At 43.4% G+C, this 24,408-nt stretch overlaps 3 protein-coding genes across 3 annotated transcripts; 1 reads left to right on the top strand and 2 right to left on the bottom strand.

Moving 5' to 3' along the window:
* Positions 1-244: 244 nt before the first annotated feature.
* LOC118098780 (Golgi reassembly-stacking protein 1) lies at positions 245-4,516 on the bottom strand. Its single transcript, XM_035142920.2, has 9 exons — positions 4,259-4,516; positions 3,733-3,813; positions 2,782-2,985; positions 2,442-2,528; positions 2,208-2,338; positions 1,953-2,091; positions 1,758-1,875; positions 1,535-1,657; positions 245-1,236 (listed from the first exon to the last, which is right to left on the bottom strand). Exons 1-9 carry the CDS (start codon positions 4,322-4,324, stop codon positions 971-973), a joined length of 1,215 nt encoding a protein of 404 aa, XP_034998811.1. The 5' UTR covers positions 4,325-4,516; the 3' UTR covers positions 245-970.
* Positions 4,517-5,879: 1,363 nt separating this feature from the next.
* On the top strand, positions 5,880-8,157 carry LOC118098781 (chymotrypsin-like elastase family member 2A). The gene is made up of 8 exons (XM_035142922.2): positions 5,880-5,913; positions 5,994-6,088; positions 6,226-6,329; positions 6,446-6,574; positions 6,874-7,010; positions 7,094-7,239; positions 7,839-7,988; positions 8,073-8,157. The coding sequence occupies exons 1-8, from the start codon at positions 5,880-5,882 to the stop codon at positions 8,088-8,090; spliced, it is 813 nt and encodes a 270-aa protein (XP_034998813.2). The 3' UTR covers positions 8,091-8,157.
* A 1,588-nt stretch (positions 8,158-9,745) lies between these two features.
* Positions 9,746-22,523, bottom strand: csrnp1b (cysteine-serine-rich nuclear protein 1b). The gene is made up of 5 exons (XM_035142514.2): positions 22,276-22,523; positions 15,645-15,837; positions 13,550-13,809; positions 13,153-13,449; positions 9,746-13,023 (listed from the first exon to the last, which is right to left on the bottom strand). The coding sequence occupies exons 2-5, from the start codon at positions 15,817-15,819 to the stop codon at positions 12,037-12,039; spliced, it is 1,719 nt and encodes a 572-aa protein (XP_034998405.1). The 5' UTR covers positions 15,820-15,837; positions 22,276-22,523; the 3' UTR covers positions 9,746-12,036.
* Positions 22,524-24,408: the final 1,885 nt, after the last annotated feature.

The raw sequence follows: 24,408 nt of genomic DNA, 5'->3' as shown, positions 1-24,408 counted from the left end.
CACAGAAACATAAAACAAGAAACCTAATCTGAAGCTGCAGTGGATTTTTCTGGTTGAGACCCATAATGAGGTGTTTTGCTGACACCTGCTGTCTCAAGTAAGAACTCACTTCTCTATGAACAAGTAAAATTGACCACATGTCGTTGTAAATTGTATTAAACGTCTGGAACGAGATGTCATAGTAGAATCAGCGTCTCTTCACTGTTATTCGTGGTTGAAATAAAGACAAGTAAACTGCTGCAGCTTCACCTTGAGCATCTTATATTTTTATAAATAATTTGAATATTTACATTCATCCATGAAAATCATACACGTGATCTGATTAAAATCGATATAAAGAGGAGAAACAGAAGTCAGAGAGCTGCATCGTGTGACTCAGTCATTTACACCAAAGACAAACCAACACACAGTTAAAACAAGACATAAGGGAAAAAGGCTTAAATGGTAAATGCCTGAGATTAAAAAAAATTATGAAATCAACCCACATGAAAAATAAAAACATAATCCCCACTTTCCTAAACTGTAAAACATAAAAGCATGTGGATGTGCGTGAACTCCAGCTCAAACTCTCAGTGTTTCGGACTAATCAGCGGGTGACGACAGTGAGAGCAACTAAACCGAACATGATTCCCCTTTGGCTTTTTAGTGCAAAGTATAATGACTTCTAACAGCAACTAAGACTCGACTCAGGCTTCCTTCAGTTTGATGTTGAGGCTAATACTAAATTATAGATTACATTCATATTGTTGTGACAATCAAATGGCTTTCCACTCAACGTAGCATCTTTCTTAAATGTGCAATTCAACATGCAGCAATGGCACTTGTATGTAAATTAAACTCTTAAGTTGATTATTTTTTCTCCAGGAAGGCAACTTACAATCACATGGGGGAGCTTTTCATGATGTGCTCTTAATCTTTTATGCAAGTCAGCTGAAGAGTAAGTAACTTATCCTCTGGTGAAGCAGTCTTCTCAACTGTCTGTCCCAGGGGGCTCAGACGTCTCCTCCTCCACAGCGCTGGCTGAGAGTGAGGCTTCGGAGCCGGCATCTTGCACCTCTGGGATATTTGTGTCACACAGGTTTTCTGTGGTGACGTCAAGGCCGTCGAGGTCATCTGCAGCCTCTCCGCTCGGGGAAGCTGTGATGGGGTCGACAGCGGGATCCTGCTCGGATTTGTGGGCGTTCAATTCGTCTTCTTTCTCTGGAGACAACGGACTTTGGAAAACAGACGAGGCATCTGGAAAATAAAATAATTGTGGTCAAGGGAAAAATCCTCCTTAGGACAGAAATTTGTGATATATTTTTTCTGTTGTGCTGTATTAGGTTTAACAATTTAGCTTTTTTTGTCATGCATGATAAGACAATCATGCACTAACTAAGTGATTAAATGAACCCAGAATAATAAGGCGTGTCAACGATAACTGGTTTCAACCGTTTTTGTTTTTCTTTTCAAGTCATGTGTAATTAATTGAACATTTATTTGCTCTATCAAGCTGCAAAATGAAATCGCTTGTACAGAGTGTGAACAAACTTACCCAAGCTACACTGATAACCAGATTCATCTCCGTAATTAGCGAGCATGGAGCTCTGACCCACGTCATTGGTGGAAACCATGTCTGATAAGTCTGGAGTCATTGCCTCGGGTAAGTTGGAAAAATCTGCAATTTGCAATGAATAAATGGTCGTTATTATGTATGGAAACTTACAGTTAAATACCTAGAAACGACACTAAAAAACAAATTCATAATTTCAGGTTACCTAAGTCTGCAGCTGGCTGTGTGGTTGAGGTAACAATCATCTCCTCAGCAGCTTCCTCAGTTTGATTCAAGTCCATCTTACTGACAGTAGAGGGGCTACATTCACCCACAGAAGCCACCTAAAGAGAGAGAACTTTAGTCTTTACCAAAGAACATTTTTATAAGGGAGATGTAACTAAGATGTTATGACCTGTACCTCATTGTGGACACTTGCAAGGGGCTCTTCGCTGCTGCCAACGACCATTGACTGCAGAACACTTTCATTCTGGTTGTTAGGCTGAACTGGACGGTTCGGGATCCTGTGCAGATAGCCGTAGCCGATACCACAGCCTAAGCTAAAATGTAACACAAAGATGACGTGTTCATTGCATCTGTATACATACACATGATATTATAAAAAATAATTTATAAATATTCACTTTCATTTGAAGGAATAAAATGTGAATCCTACCTTCCCTCTCCTCCCCAGGCTCCGTTGGGAGTCACCACCACCTCTCTGCATTGATCCGTTTGCGTGTTGTAAACCAGCAGCTTCAGAGGTTTCCCCTCATTGGCTTCAATCAATGAAAAGAAATCTTCTGACTGCAGGTGGTAAAATAAAATAGAAAATAAAAACTTGTACATTTTGTTCAGTGTCTTTAAATATCCGTTTAGGATGAGTGAGAGCAAAATCAAGCGAGATTACCTCTTGCAACACCTGGTCAGCTCCCACAATGAAGTCGTCATGTGCAATAAGGCCGGCCAATGCCGCAGGAGAACTGTTTTCTACATCCTGAAAAGGAAAAGAAAACATTTAATCTTAAAATGTTCTGTAATTTAGTCATTTATGTTTGAGAACAACATCCATTTGTTCTGTTTAATTGTAAATGTCATTCATTTTCAATCATTAGACTACCTTGGCACAAGATTAAGCAGATTTGGGTTTGAAACCTGCCTCACCTTTGAATTCTTATAATTTACAATAAATCCTAAAAGAAAATGTGTTTCCTGTTGACAGTAAACTGGTTTATATGGATGTGACTCACCAGGACATGCCACACGTTCTCATTGGCTCCTTCAAAGCTGCAGAAGCGGACACTGGCCCCCAGCAGACCCTGCCCCCCCCACATGTTACTGGGTGTCACCTCCAGCTCCCGAACCCGCTGGGTTTTGGAGTTGTACACTTCAATTTTGACCGCTTTTTCGACATTGGCTTTTAGGAGGTCTTTCAGCAAGTCGCTCTCTTTACTCTGGAGAAACGGGGACATTTCAAACAACCCAGCTGTGACATGCACAGAGACGGAGAACCAAATTACATGTAGGAGAACATGAAATGAGATTAAATCAGCAGACCACATGGCCACTTTGTGTTCCCCTGAGGCTATAACACAGGTCAGGTCACATTTCACTGTGAGATGTCCTATTGGGTTTGCAGTAAATTAAACATGACACAGAAGCACACATGTCACCACAAAATAAAGTGAAGAAAACATCAAGAACAGAAAAGAGTCACTGCAATATGAATTGAAACAGGTCCAAACCAACACGTTTATCTTTGCTGTTACATATTTGTATGATGTTGACAAACTTCTAGCTCTTCACTGGATGGACAGGACTGAAATGATAAGTGATCATTATGCAAACACTTTAAAATGAGGAAATAAATAAACTTATATAGTCATCGTCTTGCTACTTGTGTCTCAAACTGGATTTAAACTGCATCTTATATTGAGTCGATTTAGATCAAATGTCGATGTCGGTGGTATAAGAACGGTTTTTCATATTCTAGATTGTTGTGCTGTCCGGAGCTTGTTTGTGTGCATGTGTGTGTTCTAAACCTGTCCTGTATATTTTGTATTATTTGTGTTATGATGTTAGTTGTAATGGAGGATTGTAAAACTTGTGTGGACCCCGGGAAGAAGATCTGCTCCGAGGATGTATCCAACAGGGATCAAGATAAAATAGATCAAAACTAAACTAAAACTCGTTTCACTCACGAGTCTGGTGTTTCCCACAGAGAGGATGAAGTCAAAGAACGGCTCCAGACCCGCCTTCAGTGCAGGAGAGTCCCTCTGAACCTGCAACATGTCACATTCACTTTAATGCAGCGAAACATAAAGAACACAGTCGTTACAGTCGCCCCCACGTGTCCAGATCAGATGCTGCATGATAAACACAGTACAGCAGATGTGTTTCTCACATGTGTAGTACTCTGATGTGTAACTAGTATAAGTACTAGTAGGAGTTTATGAAGTTATTACTACACACTGCTACATGCTAGCGACGCTCAGTGTGTTGGGTGTGAGCCCAGTGCCACCTCATCATGGGCGGACTCCATTAAAGGCGGAACACAGCTTTACGAGTTACTACAATTAGTGAAGAACCCGCCAGTTACCAATCAAACATTACGTTCCTGCATACGTGAATACGTCTGCGTTACCTGCGTAAAGCTAGCGTAGTTAGCATTATGTATTAAAAAGTGAACCGCAGGTGTAAATAATGTCAACTACGCTAACGACGTACCCCGTGGAGGTGATATCCGCTGTTCGCTCCGCCGTCCGACAGCAGCGAGCTCTGCGTTAGCCCCATGTTCTCTAAAAACAGTTACGCGTGGCGAGCACCGGCCGGATGTCACTGAGGCAGCGCGGTGTGTGAAGACATCACTACGAGCTGCACGGCTGCTAACCGCTAGCGAGCTAATGCTAACAGCTGAGGCAGGTCGACACGGCAGCAGCTGCACGGCTAGGCTAGGCTAACACACGAAGAGGCCAGAAGAATCGATCGTAGTCTGTTTTTACAGTCATGATCAGATCAAGCTAGTGGCGCTCGATTAGCTGCCCTGGACCGTGTATGCTAAGCGGTTGCATAGCAACAGACAACACTGGTGTACTTCCTTTCATGAAAAACAAAGATTATTCATGATAAAAAATATAGAATTACAATTTGACAATAATCCCAAACATTTTTGATTATATATTATTATTATTACTATTGTATACATACATATATGCATATACATTTACAGTTTAAAGTTTTACACAGAGAATGTCGGATGAATGGAATCAAGCATATTCATTAAAAACATATGATTGTTGTTGTTATAGCCTGGATTGACTGCACTTTAGTTAATAAAAATAAAAACATTTTGAAATGTTTTTTTATTTTAGTAAATTATTTTCAGATTGAGTTTCAAAAAGGATAGCACACCTTAAAGGTTACATAGTTAATAATTTTAGGATAAACCTACACTATTAGCGAGCCTACATTATTTACAATAATAGTGTCAAAATTACCTCAAAACTAATAATTAAACTAACAATTTTCCAAATTTGTATTGGTTTGCACATAAATTAATGTGTCTTGGCTTAACACAAAGGAAAGGGAGCATTTTACATTTAGATAGACTTACTAACCAGCATCACAAAAATTTATTTATTTGGCAAAAAGATCTGTGCTGACTGGAATATGTTCTGACCATGACCCTGATTACCAGATAAGTCTTAGTCTCACACGTCCACCACTGAAATCAGGCACCATATTCTCACAAAACACAAACACACTTAACCTGTATAGCGCTTTCTGTGTAGACCTTAAGCCAAAGTATCACAAAAGAGGACTAAAAACACATTTTGGCAGAAATCGGGCAGGAAGAAATAGGAATATTTCTGTGTTTCACAACATGAGGTTGAATAAAGTCAAATTCTATGAGCAGGCAGTGGAATATTATTTTTATGTGCAGGCTGTTGAGACAGTTATCTGCAGGAACATCTGTGTTTGAGCCTCGTTCTTAACACATGGTTAGGTTGACTTTTCCTTCGCATGAATGCAGCTGCTCTTTTCTCACCATGATAAGAAATGTCAGCTCTTGTTTTTAAACCTAATTCCTAATTTAATATAAATGGAAATATATTTATCTCTATACATTTTGAGAGATATACTGTATATGGTTGACTACCTGTAAAGAAATCACACTTTTCCAATGTGCACTATTGTAGCATGGTGTACATTAGACCTGAAATAATCCACATGAATGGCTATTGTTGGCAGGTCACATAATGTTGCCTAATACATGCTGAAGGCGTCCAAGTCTCAGACTGGTATAAATAGTTACAAGCAAACCGCATTTCGTCCTCACTGTGCAAAAATGATTTGGTTTGTGCTTTTTCTGTCCGGCCTCGGTAAGAAACACATATTCATCAACACTATTGACTTCTTAAGTGCTGTTGGTAATTTTATTAACATTGCATTAATATTCAAGGGCTGATTTGCGCTGGAGAACCCTTCAACCACAATGATCCCAATGAGAGAGTCATAGGAGGCAACAATGCTCAACCCAGAACCTGGAAGTGGCAGGTAAAACCTACACATGCACTTATATTTTTATGATTACTATCTAAAATAGTAGATTTTTTTTATTTCTCATTGAGCAAACCACTGAAATAACATTAGATCCTTCATGTTTTCTGTGTGTGATCTTTATTTTCTCTCAGGCCTCGCTCCAGTATAACCCGTACAACTACGGGTACCAACACATCTGTGGAGGCACTATTGTCAGTAGTTTCTTCGTCATGACGGCAGCTCACTGTATCCTCAGGTCGGGGCCCTGAACACTCCTTCACTTGCAGATTTGAGCATTTTACACTCATACGTTTTATTTTAATGCATGCTGGATAAATGACTTTAACGAGTGCTTTTTTTCCACTTTGTCAGCATGGATGCTGGTCTGTTCCGTGTGGTGGTAGGTGAGTATGACATACTTCACTATGACGGCAGCGAGCAGTACAGCCCTGTGGTGGAGATTATTGTCCATCCTGACTGGAATGGAGAACTTGGCAAAGGGTAAAAATCAAAGCAAATCAGACCATTTATTTTAATTTAGCTCGGATTTAAAATGCAGGCTGCTTAAAAAACATATTTATATTGACATAGGGAAAATACTATCAGGTGTGGGACTGCACACGACTTAACACTAAGCACTGGGAGCAAAAACAATTAAACCACTATGCAGAACTTCTGTATCTTTTCACGTAAAAGTCAGTTTAAAAGGGGCTTCATCAGCAAAAGGCCGACCAATTTACAGCACATAAGCTGATTTTGCTACTATATGATGCAAAAATATTCTTTTATATTCCTTTTAGGAATGATATTGCACTCTTGAGACTGGCTGATCCTGTGTATGACAATGGCTACGTGGCCATCGCTGAGCTTCCCTACCCTGACCAGATGCTGCCTCATCATTACACCTGTTACATCACCGGCTGGGGGTCTTATGACAGTGAGGACACACACACATGCGGTTAGATTTGCATATATATTTAAAAATTCCGATACTCTCTCTTTACTCTTTGGTGTTCACAGACGTAGGCAACACCCCTACCCTTCTTCAGGTGGCTCCCATCAACATAGTGGAGCACTCAGTCTGCTCCCAGCCTAACTGGTGGGGCAGCATTGCTCTGAGAACCATGGTGTGTGCTGGAGGCGACGGAATGATTTCAGGCTGCCAGGTACAGTAAAGAGAACGAGTGAATGGCAGTTTTTGTTATGAAACCAGTTTGCCTAAATCCTGCACATCCCTTTCAGAGAGTCCAATTCTGACAATAATACTGCAACGTTCACATAACCCCTAGCAGATAGGAACTTTTTGTGAAAGAGGCTGAAAGGTCACATCTCACTTCTCTGTGCATGGTCTTAAAGCAGCACTGTGTAACATTTACTGAGCAGCATCGCCCTTTGTTGCCATTGAGTGGTTTTCATGCAGAGAAAAAACAAAGTCCATCACTGTGTTGGCTGCAAAGTCCCACTCACTTAACTGAAACACAACTGAACGCTGGATTTTACCCATGATTCCCAGCTTCCAGAACCCAGCTGCTGTCTCAACAAATAAACCAAACTCTATTTAGAATTCTTTATATTTAAAGTTTCCTGACTGTACATTAGGAGATAAACTGATCTACGGTTCAACATCATACTCTTGAGTTTCACGCTTCTCACAGGAGACTGTACCCACTTACCAAAGTCCCATAGAGCAAGGGAATGAAAGTGTCTCCATTCTCCCTATTTCTAAATCTCTTCTCGTACCGGTTCTTATTGCTTCCTGTCTCAGGGCGACTCTGGCGGTCCCCTGAGCTGCTTCACTGACGGAGCCTGGAGGGTCCACGGTGTTGTCAGCTACGGGCCGTCTGGCGGGTGCAACCAGGTGACTAAACCCACCGTCTTCACCAGGGTCTCTTCCTTCCTTGACTGGATCACTTCAGTAAGTCACCTGTTCTCTCTAAGATGTGAGTCTGAATGTGCATCAGCCACATTTCAGTTGTCTGATTCTTCCTTTTTCTTTCAGATTATTCGGAGTGTTTAGACAACACAGAGATTTGTCCAAGCTGTCAAATAAAACATGCAATGGAATTAAAGTCCTAAACCTTTCAGTCGTCTGGATTTGCAAGTGGGTGTAGTTCTTAATTCAGCCAGAGGATGGCGGAAGTGCCTCATGTTTACACAAAGCAGCACTCAGGCTTTTATGCATTTCTTGGAACTCCTGTACTTTTTCATAGTATCAGGATTGTATAGCCAGTTAAAGGGTTACTGGGTGAACACCAACAAAAGAGTCAAAATCCTGGACCTACATTAGCTGATAAACTTTAGTATGAATCTTTTCTCTTCCAAAACAACTTCCAAGAGACATCACCTTCAGGACTTTCCCCTGACTAGATGCAATTCTTTTTAATTGTGACCAAATGTGAGCTATATGTAGTCACAGGTCCGACATTTCCCCCTCGTCTGGAATCTCCGGCCATATGTTTGCGGTGGTTGTCAGGAGCCTGCAGCATGACATCACCTACAGTAAAGGGGTTGTTTTTCTCTTAGCCATGGCGACAGGAAACCACCGATGAATTCCAGTGGTTTACACAAAGAAGACCAAAAGAATGCAATTTCAATGCATCCTCTGTGAACTGTATATTGACTTTAATCGTATAGAAGTTACAATGGTTTGGGGGGTTTTGACGATGCAGCCTTTTTCAATCATGAAGCCAAACTACAATAAAATACCAAGTTTATATAAGATTAGTGAAACATGGGACATTTGCTAATCTCCTGCCTCTTAATCTAAACTTCATTTATGCAGCACATGTTCATTATGTGGCATAATATCAGTGGTGGGATGTAACTGTGCATATTTACTCTACTGCAGTACGTGATTCCAACTTCAAAGGATTAAGGTACTTAATTTGATATCACTACTAAACTGAATTTTAGAGGGAATTATTGTACTTTTACTACATTTATTTAATTTGGTGCTTGTTACACTTCAGATAAAAGGTTTACATAAATAAAATAAATAATGAACACAGAATATCTATGAGTAGTTAACAGTTCCATCAAATAATGATTTTCCGAGACCCTATGGGATCACATTTTCCAATCTTTGCCAAAAAGCAAAGATTAAAAAGGGGAAAAAAAAAAGAATAAGGTTTGTTTGTTTGCTCCGTTTCTTTTCTCTATAATCATAGTATGAAAAGAAAAATTACCTCTATGTTTTGGACCACTGGACCAAACAGCAGACTGTGTAAAGTTATTAGGTTATCAGCTATAATCACCAGCTAAATACTTCTTGTGCACGTTAGCTGTGCCACTTCTACTTTTCGGGTTGTGGAGGAGGCTGGAGCCAGACTAGAGGTATAGAGTCCATCACAGGACAGACACTTTGAGACAAACACATTCAAACCTATGGAGGTGAATGTCTTTGGATTGTGGGAAGAAGTCAAGTACACGGTGAAAACCCACGCAGGCACAGGCAGGCCGGAAATTTGAACTTGGAACCCCAAAGAGGTGAAAGTACTGACCACACACATCAGTAACACTAAAATCACTAAATTATAAAAAGGACTTATTTTGATAGTATAGTATATTTAGCCTTTAATACTTATTTACCTTTACTCAAGTGGGATTTACGCTGCAGGACCTGGACTTTATCTTTATAACAAATTGACGTATGACAAACCACATAGTCAAGCATTTAGAAAATGTTTTTTTATTATTATTTGGAGGGACAGGCTGTCAAAATGGCTTAGATGAAAGAAACAGTATTTAAACAGCAGGTTAAAGTGTGAATATGTAAAAAATAAAGCAGCTTTGTTTGCTCTGCAGGACCATTCAAGCAGAAATATGTACGACACAAAAGGCAAAAAAGTAAGACACGTTTCTTTGAAAATAACATTTTAAAAAAGCTGTACTGTAATACATTACATTGATAAACACTCACTGTTGCCATTTCTTCATGAGAATTGATGTTTTGTACAAGAGAAACAAACGTTTGCTTGCAAAAATCAGTGCCCTCTTCATGGCGTAAGAACATATATTGGATGGATGTTGAAAAGTAATCAAAAAGGCAAAAAGCGAATAATACATTTCCGAGGTGCACGCTGCACTTTTTCAAAGTATACAATTAATTAGAACAAGTTTTAACAAACAGGACCTGCATGCATAACTTCTAAAGGGTCCAGAAAGGCTGTTGAAACAGTTGTAGAAAGGGTGAGATATGTACATCAACTCTCTAGTGTCCCTCAAACACAGGCGGCGGCACAGTCACCGCTGAAATGTTCTGTTGTGTAGATAATGAGGCAACTCTTCAATTTTCAGGGTCTGTGTGCCCGATAAAAAGTGTATAATATATGCAGTTTTTATCCACAAAACCCTTTTACACGTGTTATTTATAACATGTCGTAACCCAAGTCACAGACTTCCAATATAATCCAGAGTACAATCAAATTGATCTTTGCAATTTACTCAGTTTTAGTGGCATTTCGCTAAGTTATCTAACCATTAGACTGCCTATGAAAAATACTTCAGAATGCTAGAGAGCAATAACCTTCATAAGTATACATTTCTCTATAATTCATATATTACAAAGGTCGTCCCGGATTGAAAATTACTCATTTTTGCTTTTCTTAATAAAATATTCAATTTGTCAGTGATTAGAATTCTTTTTGTCAACCTACATAAATTAGTTACAAAATATTAGTGTAATTTTCTATGGTTACATTATAGGCAACAATACAATAGACCCATAATTTAGTTTCAGTGATTAGGGAGAATCCACAGTTTTCAGTCCCAAAGCTTAAATGGAAGCACTGTGCACACACCACTGGCAAGCATGGCTCCCCTGATAAGCAGGCACATCCAGTAAACTTCCCAACAGCCCATTTTATTGCCAAAACGTCTTAAATTAAATAGCTAATAATGAAAATAATGACATAATAAGTTACCAAAAAAAATGTTAAATGTATGAGAGAATAGATATTAAATACTTTCTGATGGACTTGTGGTCCCATTTCCCATAACGATGCCTAAAACATGATATGGAGAAAAGGAAGGAAGATTGCACTTTCGGGTGAGAAATATCATACCACAGTGCTTCTCAAGCGAAAGTAGGCTTTATCTGAAATAAATAAAAATTAAATCGTAAGAGGAAATAATTTAAAACAAAAAGAAATAAAGATAATACAGCTACAGATTTGAATGGTATGAGCCGTCACTTCGAGATACCAAGCTCATAAATAAGAAACTCCGTTAATTTAGCGTTGAACTGTTGAATCGACCCCACGCAACCAAAACAATGCCTATTCATACATAACTATTTTCACAGATAAAGTGCTGATCAAGAGACTTTTAGAGGGATTTTCTTTTGTACCATATAAGACCCCGTTGGGAGAGATCTCGAGGAGAAAGAGTCCACTAGCTACAGGATGCAACACAGGGAGGACCCCCACCCGCTCAAGTCGTCTGGGTGTCGGACATGAACAGTTGTGATCAGACTCGGGTTTCATATGAAGGCCATCACAGCAATGGTCACCATACATTGCCTCCAAAAGCTAGAAAGCTAGAAAAAAATCCCTGAGGTGCACATTCAGCTGTGTTGAGATACCCAACCTGGCCCCGTTAAAAGGTTGATTCCCGTTTAGCATATGGTTGGTGATCTTGGTTTGGTTAAAAGAGCTTTCTTAGGAATTGAGAGCCATCATTGGTTTCCGTGGGCCCGGTCTAATTGATCTCTGTTTCGTATCTTTTTCTTTTTTTCACTTTTAACACTAGCTGCCATCTCACACAGCATTAATCCCAAACTGCTTTGCTAACGTTTTGAAGGCAAGTCTGGAATTTGAACATTTATTAGGCAAGAGGGAAATCACAGCTTCCTCTAAAAAAAAAAATCAAACATGTGTGACGTTGACATCTTATGTGCATGTTCAGTCCCCTCCCGAACTCATTTTTTTCTCTCCCTCGCACTGTCCACAGATTTGCATGTTTCGTCAAACTTTCACAGACTCCATCACAGACAATTTCATGGCTTCCTCCAACAGCTGATTGTCTGTAAATGTGGCGGGGGGCTCCGGGACGGACTCTGAAAGGCCCATCAGCGACTCCAGGAGGCAGGTGCCGGGGTCGCTCGCCGCAGGGAAGCTGGGGTAACTAGGCAACTGAAACTGAAAAAAGTTGTCCATGTGTTCGTACTCCTTGAGGGAGTTGTAGAGCGAGCTGGACCCCAAGCACGGGAAGCCGTCAAAGAACTCCAGATCCGACTCCGAGGACAGGCTAAGGTCCATGTTGTAGCTCGCCGAGCGGTCGATGGTGGGGGATGGTGTGCGTGGCACACTACTGCTATGGAACAGGGCGTTTCCCTGGTTGGCGTTCTCATCCAAAAGTTCTGAAATGGCTGTTGCTCGATTGTCTGTGTGATCGTCTGCGGAGCTCAACAGTGCAGCGTCTATATTGTCGTTCTCGTCAGCAAAGTCCACCATGCTAAAGCTACTAAATGCCTCCGTAGACGGTTGCAGTTGATCTAAGCAGCAAGTGCCTTTACTGTTCCTATCCCCACCGTCCCTGCTATTTCTAGAGCAGTTCTCTACATCGCTGAAGCTGAGGATGCGGCTCAGGCCTTTCTCATCGACGTCCAGCTGGGTTCGATGCTCACATGGGCTCCCGCCTGCCTCCGAATCCTCGCTCTGACCCGACGAATCTGATAAATCCGTCATATCGCTGCTGCAGCTGTTCTCTCCAGCTGCCGTTAGTTCTGAGCTAAAGGGGAAGGAGGGCACTGCTGGTATGGAGGTGGCCACTTTTGTGTTGTCCTCCTCCTCCTCGGTGCTCGACTGCTCCTCAAGCCTCTTCTCCAGCTCCAGCTTCATGATAGTGTGAATGTAATGCGTCTGTACCCTGGTGGAGTTGAACTCAATGCGACCCTCTGTGTTCCCGCAGCCGTCCTTTGTGCAGCCACACGGGAAAGAGGAATGATCCATCTGTAGGAAGCAGGAGCAGAATTCATTGTCAAATACATGTAAAATAACCACCAGCTGTATTGTGTTTGGATCTTCTTATTATTGAATCTCTACATCCAACTGAGCATATAGTTTTCAGGGATCTCTTACCTGACATTTGATGCCTGCAAGGCTGCAGCTACACGTCTCAGGCTCACAAAAGCCCTGGCAGTCGCAGCCACAGTTCTCCCTGGAGATCCTCAGCTCGTGCAGCTGCCTCTTCTCCTCCTTGTCGATCTTCTTCACACCGGCAGCTTTGAGCAGGGCGTAGCGGCGTTTAGACGGGTAAGGCTGGAGGAAAGAGCCCTCGTCCAGGTTGGCTCCACTGATTTCAATGTCCTGCTCGGGGATGTCGTCCACCGTCAGCTGCTCCGCCTCCTCACTCTCCTGGGTACCATTCTTAGTCAGCTGGAGAGAACAAATGGACCATGTTTAATTACATTGGATAACAGATTGATTTGGGCTTTATAGATGGCATCCGTAAGTTAATAAGGGCAAGTTTGCTAACCTTCAATTTGAGAGCATCCAGCTTCTCCTCCCTGAGTCTGTTGAGGAATTTCTCCCGACGTAGGAGCCGCTGCTCCACAGCGAACTCCGCGAGTGTGTATGTGCGGAGCGCGCTGTGGCGCTGCATCATGCCTAAAGTACATCCTCCTCGACTGGGAACACTGGTGAAGCCCTGGCACCGAGGGAAGAAGAACACCGTCACCTGGTCGAAGGTCACATTGCCTCGCCGTGCTCTCTTGGCTTTCTTGAGAATGGATGTTGCTGTGGATGGAGGAAACATACATTTTGAATACATCTCGTTGAGTAGGAGGGGGGTTGTTGCATTCTTTTGAATTGCAGTGACTCTTTCTATGTGCCACTAGATGGCATAATGCCCCATCGCTTGGGTGTGCAAACAGGCTGCACAGACTGTAAAAGGACACCCCTCTGATTCATTGCCCTGGTCCTCAACCGAGCCTTATCGTGTACCCAATTAAAACACACTGCTCACTGGAGGCCAACACACGGACATCCTGTACAGTGAAACCTAAACTTCCAGGAATCCTTTCAGCTTTGTTTCTCATCCTACCGTGCAACAAAAAAAAAAAACCCAGCCCTGGAATGTTCCTCTGGTGGCCAACACAGTGGAGGAAGCAGATCACAGACCAGTGAGTGAATGCTCGAGGCTTCCGGATGGGGCGGCGGGTGGAAGCACAGCTCTCAGGGCGGGAATAAAAACCACCGACCCCGCTCGCTGACAATCCCCACAAATGGTCCAATAACTGACAGGAGTCAAAGGTCCTCTCTCTGTTAAACACATTCAGGAACAGCCGTGTTTCTATACCCAGACAAATACAATAAAACCATATGGGAATCAGAGTGGAACCATATGTAGGAACAAGCCCAACAATTATTTAAGCTTTATTATAAATTCCACTTCCTCCGCCCAGAATATTCAACATGACTTCTGAGCCTCGCTTACAGACAAAAGACTTTTTCCTCTGCTTGAGCCGCCAGAACCAATGTTTTCTTTGTCTTTTTGTGTGTGTGGGAACAGAAAACGATGATAATACTCAGCATGTGTTGGGCATTACCTTTATCGCGTGGTGGGAAACTTCATGTTCTCAGTCAGAGATCTTTCCTGTATGACACGCCCTGAACAGCTGCCCTCAAAAGTCGCAGAAGTCAAACGGGGAAAATCAGCGCACTTGTCGAGATAAGTGAAGCTCAGAGAACGAGAATCACACAGCAGCCGCCTAATCTGCCACTATAGGGGCGATGCAGATGAAATAAAGTGCCAGGTTCAGCTTCACATCCATCAAATCCAGTCAGGCTTATGACACCTGCAGAAGACAAACGACACCTTCTGTGCTGTATCTAAATGGGACGGCTTTGCTGGCAATTTTTACTCCTCAACATCACAATGGCAACAACTTTCTGTCCAACACAAACACTGGATTATAATACCCCACCCCATCTGCTCTTGTACATGGTGTCTGCGTGCCTTCTTTTCTTGATTGTCCTGCCCCTCTCTTTTTTATCCCTTCACTCAGCCTTTTTCAGCACCTGTGCTGGGAGCATGCCCGGGCCTCAGACAAGGCTCTGTGTGTTTCCAGCATTGGCAAGCTGCCACACTTCTCTTCCTGGCTCCCTGCCCCACCATCCTGGAAACCTCACAACTGTTTGCCCTCCTCTCCTCCGACACTACAATCCCTCTCTGACTCGCCCGGGTCCCCTACAGGCCGCCAGGTCCAGACAGAAACACCCCAAAGCTGCTAGACCCGCAATTATGACAGCAGGGGGAGGCTCGGTCGGTGAGCAAGGTTCTGGGAAGAAGGTGGAGCCAAGGTGAGCAGTCACTGCATAATGCGATTAGCCATTTTGCAGCTTTAGGGCATGAAATCAAAAAGGGTATTCATTGCAGAAGTCTGAAATCATTTCTGTGAAGTGTTTCATGGGCTGCCAGCTGCCTAAATTCCTTAATCTCCCCCCCTAGTTTTTATGGGTTTGTTATCAGAGCCTCTATAGAGCAGTAAAGACAAGGCGAGAGCATGCATTAAAAAGTATGTACCATCAGCTCTTTCTCTGATTTACTGTGACTGGAAAAGGACACTTACTGGTGAAATGTGTTGCTGGGGAGCTGGGGTTGCTGGGAGTGGAATCCAGGGTGTCTGAGTAGCAGCTCTCCCCTTCCGAGTCCCAGCCTGAGCAGGCAGAGGAGAGGGAGGAGGGTGAGGAGTAGCATGGGTCCTCATCCACCTCCTCAAACTTCCTCTTGAGAAGCCCACTCATGGTGCTGGTGCGAGCAATCTGCAGGAAGGAGCAGAGAGAGGGGTTATTAGCAAATCAGTCATACTTATTTTAACAGCTCTGACCATTAAGGACAAAATTAATTAACATTATTCGTACGTTGCATGGATGCTATTGTGCAAACGCGGGTTTTTCTGGCACAAGCGAATCCGGTGCTTGGCAGTGTGAGACCGAATCCCAAACTCTTGCTGTTCTCAGCTGAGAGTGGGAGTTCACCGTGTCACAGGAAGCAATCAATCAGGCCCATTCGCACAAGTCAACAATTACTGGATCCCACACCTTCTTCCAAATCCCATCAGCTCAGCAAACGTATTGATTAAAAAAAAAAGAAAAAAAAAAAAGGCACAAGCCGAGGTGACAAAATCATCCGGCCATAGACATTTCATCTCAACCATTCCCTTTCCGCAACGTCACTATTAAACACGCAGGCCGAGGCAATTTGCCCATTGTCCTGCTTAATGTGCTCACTGGCCCTCGTAGTAAATATGTACAGCTATGCATAGTCAAGATGTTTTGTAATGCCACTCCTGAATGCATTCTTTCAGAGCTCCCGTGAGAGGGGCTGCTGGTTCAGCAATAAAAACAATCAATCTACTGAGAGAGAGAGAGAGAGAGAGAGAGAGAGAGAGAGAGAGATGAAGACGGAAAGACGCCAGTTATGCTCTAATACTCCCTGAAACATTGTCTAATATCTGTGATACCTCCACCAACTACGAGGTTTGTTGATATCTTCAAATCTTATTTTAGTCGAGGCATACTTCCCTTCAGAGCTCGACCAAATCCACCTCCTGTCTCTCCTTGTTCCACCGGAAAAACAGCAGAAACCACCGACATTTACATGTTGTGTTTTATGGCTATCGGACATAAATGCGTCACGCTGCTCTGACGAACAGCAGACAACGTTCTTTGCAACTTCTGGGAAGCGATGGCGACTGTGAGACGAGACGGGGTCATGGTCGCTCGCAGTACATGAGGCCGAGCTCCTGCAAACTCAAACAAGGAGAGACGGCAGGGGCGGAGGGAGGAAGGAAGTGAGAGGAGAGGGAAGACAGGACTGGGCTCCACTCCAGCGTAGACACTCCCTACAATGATGTGGAGTGGGAAAGAGTTTTTTTTACTTTCCCCATAAAGAGATCATTTCACCATCAACTGTTTACTGTCTTCAGAGTGGCAGCCAAATGACTTACAGCTGCTGCAGCTTCAGCCTGTTATGCATGCACTTTAATTTTTGGTTATTTTTAGCAGTGTCAGTCCAAATATTTGCGTGGTAATACCTATAATTTTGTAGAAAAGATTTTGTGACACTTTCCGATGTTTTTTTAGCTTCATTTTGGATAAGTAGAGAGTACGGATCTTTAAATCTAACCCATGCCAATTAGACCGAACATGGCTCAGACACACGGACAAGCTGCCAACAGGCGAAATTGTCGTTCCCCACTGATTTTACCAGCGCCATGTCGTTAGAGGTCCTTCAATGACTTTACATGAACTTTAACTTCATGTGTCACCTGCACGCTTTGTTGGTCTTATCAGGAGGTTATGTAAGAGTCAGCAGTCGTAGAAGAGAGAGAGGTGAAAAAAACGAAAGCATGAATGCAAGTGGAGGGAGGGAGGGAGAGAAGGAAGGAAGGAGAGAGGGAGGGAGGGGGGTGTCATGCAACAGGGAGCAATTATGCAAAACCAGTTCTCCCTTTGACAAGGATAAAGAATAAGTCAGAATCAAGGGCAAGAGGCTGACACCTTTGTGTAGGCAGTGGGGGCAGCGTTGCAGCTGTATGGGGAGTTATTGTTATTGCTGCAGTCAGATATTGCCGTCCCCAGTGAGCGTATGATGAATGAATCACCTTGCAATAGGTCAAGCTGCCTCATATGCCATCTCTGCAACAAACACAAAAGACTCTCTCTCTGCACCGTGGCCACCTCGGCGCTTCTTCTGCGAATTTGAGAGAAGCAGTCGCTTCAATTCCCGTCCCATCAGCTTATTGGAACAAGAAATAATAATGATAATAATAATAATGGGATCTGCCCTAAGAGCTTTTAGAAAACACCTGGGTGCAGCATCTGTGGGTCATGTATTCACTCATCAGAGGACATGTGTGTTTGAAACAGCACACTACAGCACATATAGGCTGTGTGTGAGAGAGAGAGAGAGAGAGAGAGAGAGAGAGAGAGAGAGAGAGAGAGAGAGAGAGAGAGAGAGAGAGGAGGGGAGCACCAATGGGTTTCACCTTACATTTTTTGCCATTGCTCCCACCTCCAATTCCTTGTAAAAAAAAAAGAAAACAAAGCTGCGAGGCATCCTCAGGGGAGAGCATAGCGCCAGCTAAGCAAAGTCTTTCTAATTAAAAGCTGCAGTGAGGCAGAAGGGGAAGGAGGGAGGGAGGGAGGGAGGGATGGAGGGGCAGTGGTGTCAGAAGTGGGTCATTGTCTCTTGACTGCAGTCTACCTGACACATTGATTTGTTAATCCTGTTCAACGGGCAGAAACAATGGCGAGAGGTTAATCCTGGCAAGGGGACGGCTTGTAGTCAATCTGGAGCTTCTCAGGCTGCTCAGCCGCGGCACCCACAGAACAAGGCCAGGAGAGCGCATGCATGGAGCGAGGGACTGAGGGTAAAGAAGACTACAATCGTGCACTGACTCATTTGCAAAAGGGAGGACAGAAAAAAAGATAAAAAAGAGAAGAATACAGAGTGAGCGCCGTCTGTGAACGTCAGCACTAAACAAGGAATGGATGTGATCGGACAGCCGAGCCAGAGATGGAGCATAGCATGTTCTCAACGCGCACTAAATTATGCATCACTGTCATTCCATCAACCGCACACAGGCAGCAGATAAGGAATGCATCCGCTGAGGTGCTCCCCAGCCAGTTGTCAAAGAGTTGGGAAGATAAATCTGCAGCGAGGAGATTTGTCACCAGAAGCACTACACAGCTCAAGCCAGATGCATAACTATGTCAGTCGAATAATATTATCTTGATACATGCAGCTACAGGCTGTTAATAAGACTTCACAATCCCAATTCATTTCTATTTCATCTGCACACGGCTCCTCAAGTCCTTGTTAAGGAAGCTATTTCAAAAGGATGTAAAAATGTTGGTTTAATTAATGACTCATTTTGGAAGATTTTGCAAAATACTACACAATAAAAAAGGAACAAGAACTTATTTTAGCATAACTGTTTTATGATTTTACAGTGGACCGATCCCTACCTTCATCTCTAGTTTTCCCAGTTTGACAAAAAGCAATTGATATTTTCCGAACTAAAAAAATAACAAAAAAAGAAAAATGCTTATCCCTGGATAGGCACGGACAGGCACCAGCAGCCTGTTTGAACTGGCCCTGTCTGCCCCCACAGCCCAACAGGACAAGTCACAGTTGACTTTGCCCCCTCACACTGCCTGTCCAGCCCCTCTGCAGCTGATAACAGAGGAGGGTGGGAGCGACAAGTCACACTAATCTCAGCCAGCTGAGAGCATTTACATGGCACACTGACAACCCATGTGCACTGTCTGAGTGAGTGAGTGAGTGACTGAGTCGAGTGCTCATAAAATGTGATAATGATGAGCCTGGGAGTGTGTGTGTGTGTGTGTGTGTGTGTGTGTGTGTGTGTGTGTGTGTGTGTGTGTGAGCGTGTCTGGGCAGGCCTCCTCCTCCTCCTCAGGCTTCAAGGTATTGCACCTCTCACTTCCAGCTCTGTCACTGAGGAGATGGGGGTAATTGATCAGAGTCATCAACGTGACAGTGAGCTGGATTCCAGCTCCTGCGCGGCCGGGGGGAAACACTGGCTGCTTTCTTGAGCTCAGCTGTGACTCAGAAGCGCTCCACCTGCTGGGACAAAGCAGGGAGAGCTCCTGCTTTCTCCTCTATGAGCCTGTTGTTCCCACTGAGGCCCGACGCCGGCTGAGACCGTGCCACAGAAACATTCTGTTCCACTGCCTCGACCCGTGCACACACACTGATTCCAAAAAGGAGAGGTAGTGGGAAGAAGGAGGGAGAATCGTACAAAACAAATAAATAATGTCATGTCTCCCAGCCGCAGGAATTCCATTCTGGCAGCGCCACTCTTGCTGTAATAGTGGGAGAAGAACACAGGCTCTATCAAACCCAGATGTGTTTTCTGCTGCTAACCACTGGAAAGTCCTACTCCCACAAGGCAGCAGGGCCAGCTACCTTTCCGAGCCACACCTGACAGGGTATTAGCTTGCACGTGGACCTTACATGCCCTCAGCTGTCATTAATCTGTTGCGCAGGCATAACTTGAACAGCCAGTCGATCCCTGAAGGAGTAATACTTTCTACTATTACTGAATAGGGCCACTTTTCTGACACGGTAGATAAAAAACAAGACTAAAAACAAATTCTCTTTAATATTCTGATATATTTGTTTGTGTGGAAAAGACACTGAGCAGTGAAGTTGAGAGTCTCAAGAAAAACAACCTTTGCTTTGCAGTGAACATGCAGTAAACATGCAGCTTTTTGTCTGCATGTGTGTGCTTTTGTAAGTGTGTGTGTGGAAGTGTGTGTGTGTGGAAGAAGGGAGGAGGTGGTTTAAGGTTCAGGGGTCACGCTCCAGTCTGGGACACTTGCAGCATGGAATGCTGGGAGAGGACAAAGCAGATGGGAGCTCTCTCTCTCTCTCTCTCTACTGCTGTGTGGGAGACCGTCAGCAGAGTCCCTGAAACACCCCCCACCCACCCACCTCCTCCTCCTCCTCCCCGTCTCCTCGCACAAAAGAGAGGGGCCATCCTGCGTGACCAAAATGAAGCAGGCACAGACAACCTTGTCTGAACTCAGCACTATACTGCTGCTGCCTCTCCCAGCTGGGGAGACGGATACTGCAAGTGTATGTGTGTGTGTGTGTGTGTGTGTATATGTGTGCGCTTCCTGAGGTTGTGAAACATACACTGCAGTGCACAGGAAGTAGCCATCCAGATTATCTATGCTGTGTCTAACAGCTGCAGGCACCACAAGGTTAGCTAAGTACAGGATCATATGATGGAGAAGAGGGAGTCAGGGGGTACGGACGGTATTTGTCATGGTTGAAATAACTCCAAATGTTGCACTCAGCTCTCTGTGCCTCGGCTGCCATTTAAGTTACCATCTATTATTGAGTGGCAACAAACTGGTCAGTTACTATCATTTCTTTCACAGTGGGAACTCAAAAGGTGTAAAAATGGAATATTATATAACTCAAGGGGAGATAAAGTGTTATTTAACAGCACTGCACATTGCTTGAGGAATGCATGGCAGAGGAAAAGCACAGCATCACACCGGCTCTCAGTAAACAAAGGATCATTCAGCTCTGTAGCCTAATTCCAGAAAACATGATTCCAAAAATGATCCGGGTGAGGTCGCGCTAGAGACGCACACATTGATTCAGCCGCTTAGAAGCTACATATACGGTGTGGCTCTTTAAAAATAAGAGCCTCGGAATACAATGACAGATGTTTCTATTTATCTGTCCATCAAATCGAGTAATCACAAACTTATGGTCATGTATGCGCCACACTGATTGATTATGATAAGAGATTATAGCCGAATACACACACGCTGTTGTGGGGAATTGCACAAACAATGAAGGTGCTCAACAATCCCCTGTGCGCACCTGGCTCACCTGCACGAGGTGAAAAATATATAAAATCAATCATCAATCAAAAATCAATTATTAAATCTCGTGCACGTCGCGTGAGGGCCACACCGTCTCTGCTCATGTCTTCCTCCCTTCCTCTTCCTCCTCCTCCTCCTCCCATCATTCCTCGTGATTAATGCTAATTCTAATGACAGCAGCCCTGTCAGCTGTGCGCTCGGATGCAGTGCCGTCAGGAGTCGCTCTCGCTGCAAGAGGCGCACCAGCACCGCGGAGGTGAGCGAGAACAACTCCACACGGGCTGAATACACAAAGCCCGACCTCATCAACAGTTCACACAAACGAATCCACAGCCCGGGGAGACGGAGAGGGAGAGGGACGGAGGGTGAGCACACAGCAAATGTGGAGGAGACGACAATTACGCACGAGAAGTTACCACAAACACGCGTAATGACGGATCGATATTTGATCGATAAGTGAATGGAGCGGATCAGCAAATAATTCCACGTCCGTGCCACGATCAGAGTGTGATCACCTGCGCGTCACGGAGCCACTTCCCCCCCGTTTAAAGTCACTTTTAACCAGCAGCCGGATCCTGTCAATATTTACAATAAAGCCTCAAAGTGTTTCTTAGAGAAATCCAGCCTCTAAACAATGAACACAAATAAACTCAACAGATTTCCACCGTTATTAATATGATTAGAAATAAATGACTCTGCCATTGAGGAAGGAAACTTGTCCTCGCTGCTGAGCTGAGGTTAAAACCCAGAAATTAGCGAGCGTTCAATAAAAAAAAAAAAAGCCCCAGCGAGCAGCCGCGTCCCTGCTCCTGTTTTCTGTAAAATACTCACCACCAATCCCAGTATCCGATCACCATGAGGGACAGGACGGCGTCGGGTGAACAGCCGATGGGGTAAAGGTGGAAGTAATCCAAATGGCACGAATAAATAACGCGCTTATCCCCGCACAGCTCTCGGTGCTATTGTCTGCGTGGTGCTGCCGCCGCACGGGGCTCCGCAGCAGCTGAGGCGCTTCCCTTGTCTGTGGCAGGCGGAGGAGAAGCGCAGCCTTTTTCGTCAGTGGAAAACTCCCTCCTGGCGTCTGGTCTGACGCAGGCGGTGACACAGGGAGGCTGCCCACGCCGCTTCCTGCCCGCCCGTCCGTCCTCCTGCCCCACTGCGCCCGCAGGCTACTACACAGCCTCGTACCTGCGTGACAAAACACGCACGACCAGCTACTGTATTCATATTTTTTATTAATAATAATTATTATTAATAACAATTATGTGTAGTCACAACTGAACTGAGCCTCTGGTGGTGAGAGTGTGAAAATATGTCAGATAGATAGATAGATAGATAGATAGATAGATAGAAAGAAAGAAAGAAAGAAAGAAAGAAAGAAAGAAAGAAAGAAAGAAAGAAAAGTAGTTGGATGGATAGATACAAAGAAGGGTGGAAAGATAGATGGATAGAAAGAAAACTAGATAGATAGATAGATAGATAGATTGATAGATAGATTGATAGATAGATAGATAGATAGATAGATAGATAGATAGATTGATTAATATAATACATTTACTATAGGCTACAATTTTTAATGACAATAATGCATTGTTTTAATCAGAAAATCTTTTTTGTGAAACATCTCAAATCTCCACATTAAATAATTGCTGTTTATTTATTAGCCTTATATTTCATACTTTATTCTAATGCCTCATCCCTCAGGTTCTTTTCTACGTGAGCAAACGGGTGAGAAGCTGTGTCATCACTGGGTGGATAAGATCATCTCTGACGTGGGAGGTGCTGTGATGCTGCGTGGTGTGGCTTATTTCCAGTTAAAGAAAAGAATCTGACTAAACTGAAATTATGACTCACTTTCTTTTTCATGGAACACAGCAGTGAAGTTTGGGTTTCAAAGGAAACAAGAGTTTGAACACAAAACAATCAGAGATGCATTTTCAAATTGTGATCCATAACCTGTTGCCTTTATTGTATTCTAGTGTTTCAATAATACAAAAACACTAATCTATATCAACTAAAGCCCCAAGGAAGACCAGGAGATGTGGCTGAAAGATCCAGAAAAAGCCAGTGAATTGATTTTGAGTCATGATTCTTCTTTTTCATTCCAAACACAGAGGTTCTTCTGTATGTTTGAGGGGTTTTCTTTTCTGACGCAACACATCTGAAGCTCTTTATTAGTACCTCATAATAAAAATAGATCAACATGTAAATAAACATGTGTGAGAATGACACTTGGTATTTTACAGGGATTATGCACTGGATTATTTCTTGGCTGCCAGGCGACCACCGACGACTGACTACTTTTAGAACAACAAAACCGACTACGTTAATTATTCCTGACAGCATGAAGAGGGCTTTGAAACAGCATTCAGACCTTTAGATAGAAAATAAAAACCTTTATTTCACAATTTCCTCACAAACTAGGAAGTTTGCCTATTTATAGGGACATTTTATGAAAAGTTTTTTCATCAAGAGTTTCCGCTGCTGGGTTTATGCCGCTGTTGACCTTTAAATGAAATATCTGATCCGTTCATACAAAACTAACAGAAAGTATAACTTCAGCGAACTCATTAAATAAAATATGAAAAATCTAAATAAGGAAAGAAACAGTGTGGAGGGGTTTGGTTGAGGTCATTTTCTAGAAATCCTGTCGTCAGTCCTGAAACGACTGCTCCAAAGTTCAACAATGAATTTTAACATTGAAGTACATTAGTGATTTCACATCAGGCCTCTAATGATGAAATTCCCCTGTGTTGTAATCATTGATGTGATCAGTCTGTAACGCCTCTTATTCAGCAGCTGCCACACACACACAAACAGACACACACACACAAACACACACACACACACACACACACACACCTTCAGTGAACCTCCTCTCAGGTATTTACGAGTCTTGAGCGGAGCACTGAGATGCTTTGCTTTCACTCTCGGCCGGACCTGTAGGCCGAGGCAAAGTGTCCT

The sequence above is a fragment of the Hippoglossus stenolepis genome, chromosome 19, assembly GCF_022539355.2.
Source record: "Hippoglossus stenolepis isolate QCI-W04-F060 chromosome 19, HSTE1.2, whole genome shotgun sequence".
Classification (NCBI taxonomy): domain Eukaryota; kingdom Metazoa; phylum Chordata; class Actinopteri; order Pleuronectiformes; family Pleuronectidae; genus Hippoglossus; species Hippoglossus stenolepis.
Note: the sequence above shows the minus strand (reverse complement) of the source record. Positions and strands in the feature narration are given on the sequence as shown.